The 2,264-nt window shown below is 55.1% G+C and overlaps 1 protein-coding gene across 1 annotated transcript; it reads left to right on the top strand.

Annotated features, from left to right (window-relative positions):
• The first annotated feature begins 206 nt into the window (after positions 1–206).
• LOC119923950 (olfactory receptor 13G1-like) lies at positions 207–1,121 on the top strand. The gene has a single exon (XM_038743103.1). It carries the CDS (start codon positions 207–209, stop codon positions 1,119–1,121), a length of 915 nt encoding a protein of 304 aa, XP_038599031.1.
• Positions 1,122–2,264: the final 1,143 nt, after the last annotated feature.

Below are 2,264 nucleotides of genomic sequence, written 5' to 3'. Positions count from 1 at the left end.
GGTTTCCAGAGCCAGGGACGACAGAGAAGACCGAAGAAGCAGCCGGCAGCTTTTCCCTCGATCTGGATCACCAGTTCTCCTTCTCCCCTTTGCCGCCAGCTCCACCCTTCTCTGTCACCTCTCCCTTCTGCCTCCACCACCGATTCTCCTTTTCCCCTTCCTCCCACCTTCCTCCCTGGCTCCAGTCCAGGGCCAGCCACCCCCCGATGAACCACAGCGCCGTGTCGGAGTTCGTCATCCTGGGCCTGTCGGACCGGCCCGAGATGCAGCCCCTCCTCTTTGCCGTATTCCTGTGCGTCTACCTGGTGGCCATGCTGGACAACGGTCTGATCGTGGCCGCGGTCTCCCTCAGCGCGGCCCTGTACACGCCCATGTATGTTCTGCTGCTGACCCTGGTCTTGGTGGACGTCGTGTGCACCTCCTCCATCGTCCCCAAGATGCTGGAGACCACGCTGGGGCCACGGAAGGCCATCTCCTATGGCGGCTGCATGGCCCAGCTCTTCTTCGTCACCTGGTCCCTGGGGGCCGAGATGGTCCTCTTCACCGCCATGGCCTTCGACCGCTACGTGGCCATGTGCTTCCCCCTCCGCTACGCCGCCGTCATGAGCCAGCGGATGTGCTCCGCCCTCCTCGCCGCCGTCCTCCTCATCGCCGTCGCCAACGCCTGGGTGCACACGGGCCTCGTCCTCCGGCTGAGCTTCTGCGGGCCGGACGCCGTCGACCACTTCTTCTGCGAGATCCCTGCCCTGCTGGCCCTCTCCTGCAGCCCCGTCCGGGCCAGCAAAGTGATGGTCTTCGTGGCCGACGTCGCCCAGGCAAGGGGGGACTTCCTGCTGACCTGCCTCTCCTACGGCTTCATCGTGGCCACCATCCTGCGCATCCGGTCGGCCGAGGGCAAGAGGAAGGCCTTCTCCACCTGCTCTTCCCACCTCTGCGGGGTCTCCTTCTACTACTCTCCGGTCATCTATACCTACATCCGGCCCGCTTCGTCCTACTCCTTCGACAGGGACAAGGTGGTGGCCACCCTGTACACACTGGTCACGCCCACCCTAAACCCCATCATCTACAGCCTCCGCAACAGAGAGATCCAGGCGGGCATCGGAAGGTCTTCTCCTCCCTGAAGCTCCGACGGCAACGATGACACGCGTCATTCTTATTTTGGCAGCTTGCTGGCTGCTGAGCGCCGTTCTACATTCCGGGATAGAGGAAAGTTGATCCGGTTGGATGCCGTCTCCGCCCCATTAATCCCCATTTTCCAGCTGAGGGAACTGAGGCCCAGAGAAATGCCCGCAAGCCACACGGCTGACGGGCGATGGAGCCGGGATTAGAACCCGCATCCTACTGAATCCCAGGCCCGGGCTCTATCCACTTAGCCACACTGCTTCTCTCACCAATGAGGGGGTGAGAGTTTCTCCACCACCGCCGCCACCTCGACTAATTCATTCATTCGATCGTATTTATTGATCGCTTACTGTCTGCAGAGCCCTGTACTACTAATAATGATAGTGATAATAATAGTTTTTAAGAGCTTACTGTGTGCAGAGCGCTGTAATAATAATAATGATAGTGATAAATATAGTTTTTAAGTGCGTACTATGTGCCAGGCACTGTATTAAACACCAGGGTGGATACAAACAAATCGGGTTGGACACAGTCTCTGTCCCACTTGGCACTCACAGTCCCATTTTACAGATGAGGTAACTGAGGCCCAGAGAATAATGATACTATTCATTCATTCATTCAATCGTATTCATTGAGATATTACTGTGTGCAGAGCGCTGTACTAATAATAATGATAGTGATAATAATAGTTTTGAAGCGCTTACTATGTGCCAGACACTGTATTAAGCACCAGGGTGGATACAAACAAATCGGGCTGGACACAGTCTCTGCCCCACTTGGGGCTCACAGTCCCATTTTACAGATGAGGTAACTGAGGCCCAGAGAATAATGATACTATTCATTCATTCATTCAATCGTATTTATTGAGCGCTTACTGTGTGCAGAGCACTGTACTAAGTGCTTGGGAAGTACAAGTTGGCATTGTATTTGTTAAGCTCTTCCTATATGCCAGGCGCTGGGGTGGATACGAGCAAATTGGGTTGGACACAGTCTCTGTCCCACTTGGGGCTCAGAGTCCCATTTTACAGATGAGGTAACTGAGGCCCAGAGAATAATGATACTAATAGCCGTTGTATTTGTTAAGCGCTTCCTATATGCCGGACACTGAACTAAGCACTGGGGTGGATACAAGCACATCGGGT

Source organism: Tachyglossus aculeatus, unplaced genomic scaffold (assembly GCF_015852505.1).
Source record: "Tachyglossus aculeatus isolate mTacAcu1 unplaced genomic scaffold, mTacAcu1.pri scaffold_67_arrow_ctg3, whole genome shotgun sequence".
In the NCBI taxonomy this organism is placed as follows: Eukaryota; Metazoa; Chordata; class Mammalia; order Monotremata; family Tachyglossidae; genus Tachyglossus; species Tachyglossus aculeatus.
Note: the sequence above shows the minus strand (reverse complement) of the source record. Positions and strands in the feature narration are given on the sequence as shown.

Coding starts and splice junctions, on each gene's coding strand:
- LOC119923950 (XM_038743103.1), top strand. CDS start 207: ATGAACCACAGCGCCGTGTCGGAGTTCGTCATCCTGGGCCTGTCGGAC.